This window comes from Berghia stephanieae, chromosome 4, assembly GCF_034508935.2.
Source record: "Berghia stephanieae isolate SIO BIC M18660-M18661 chromosome 4, UCSD_Bste_1.3, whole genome shotgun sequence".
NCBI lineage: Eukaryota > Metazoa > Mollusca > Gastropoda > Nudibranchia > Aeolidiidae > Berghia > Berghia stephanieae.
Genome location: NC_088363.1, coordinates 52,614,278 through 52,615,694, shown reverse-complemented (window position 1 = coordinate 52,615,694; position 1,417 = coordinate 52,614,278). Strand labels below are relative to the sequence as shown.

Genomic DNA, 1,417 nt, shown 5'->3' with positions numbered 1-1,417 from the left:
TTCTCCCCTTAGTAACAAAACAAAACAAAAACAATAACCCCCCCCCCCTTTCCCATAAACCCTTAATGACGTCATAGAAAGTTGCTTTCATTATGTCAAGATGGATGGCCTTGTAGTGTTGCGTCATTGCTCAAATGATTGCGTTTTTAATGACATGGGAACTCATACGAAATGATCGAAATTGCAATTTGCTTTTTAAAAAATCACTTAAAAAAATCTATGTCCACGTTAAGCATAATCCGGAACTTGCAAATTTGGTATATTTGGGAATTGCAGGAGAAACGATCTTCAATATTTTTCAATTAAAATTTTTCAAAGAGTCACAACCGACGGACACTTATACTTACTTACTTAGAGATACTTAGAGATGATTTCCAGCACAGGTTCTCAATGATCCTCTTCGCTGGACTCAGGTGTCATCTTTGTTTCTTCCGGTTGCAGATTACCGTGAAGACTGTGATGCTAGCCTTGTAATCATAGAAGATTTCTTGGTTTTTCTAATAGCTATCCAGTCCGTTCTTGAATGAGTTAAGTGAATCAGCACTGATAACTTTCTCTGGTAGAGTGTTCCACACTTGAACCACTCTAACACCGAAACTATGCTTGCGCACATCTAGTCTGGCACTTTGTGTGAAAATTTTCTTATAAGTGCCCATTGTTCCTGTCCTCAGGGAGTGCTCGGGCCAGAGTTTAAGTAGATTACCAGCTTTCTGGTCACATTTTCCATTTAACATTTTATACACTTCAATCATGTCACCTCTTATTCTTCTATAAACTTAGCGTTGGTAATTTCAGTTTTCTTAATCTCTCTTCGTATGTCATCCCTTTCATACTCGGGAGTTGCTTGGTAGCTCTTCTTTGGACGCCTTCTATAAGCTCGATGTGTTTACTTTTGAATGGTGCCCAGACTGAGCTGGCATATTCCAAGTGTGTTCGCACTAGTGCTTTGTACAGTGGAATGAAAGTATCTTCATTTAGGTATTGAAATATTCGGCGAATTGTTGCAAACATTGCAGTTGCCTTTTTCACTTTCTCGTTGATGTGCTTTTCAAAGCTTAGATCATTATCGATGATAACTCCAATATCTTTTTCTTCATCCACCAACTCAAGGTCATTTCCCATTAGATTATATCTGAAGCTTTCATCTGGATTTAGGTTTCCAATTTAGACGTCAGGCGCAACCAAATCAGTTAATGAGACTGGATAGATCTACGTCTTCATATCTGCATGTCTGATCTTACGAGAAACGATAGCAATACGGTACCTAAACCTTCCATCTTTGAACTTTAGGGATATGATATGATATGATATGATATGATATGGTATGATATGATAATATGATATGGTATGATATGATATGGTATGAAATGATATGATATGATATGATATGATATGATATGATATGATATGATATGAT

The 1,417-nt window shown here is 37.0% G+C and overlaps 1 protein-coding gene across 1 annotated transcript; it reads right to left on the bottom strand.

The window, feature by feature from the left end:
* Nucleotides 1-768: 768 nt before the first annotated feature.
* Nucleotides 769-1,122, bottom strand: LOC144971799 (uncharacterized). The gene has a single exon (XM_078912875.1). The coding sequence runs from the start codon at nucleotides 1,120-1,122 to the stop codon at nucleotides 769-771; it is 354 nt and encodes a 117-aa protein (XP_078769001.1).
* Between the last annotated feature and the right edge of the window lie 295 nt (nucleotides 1,123-1,417).

Excerpts from the sequence above, each read along its gene's own strand:
- LOC144971799 (XM_078912875.1), bottom strand. The coding sequence starts at position 1,122 with ATGGGAAATGACCTTGAGTTGGTGGATGAAGAAAAAGATATTGGAGTT.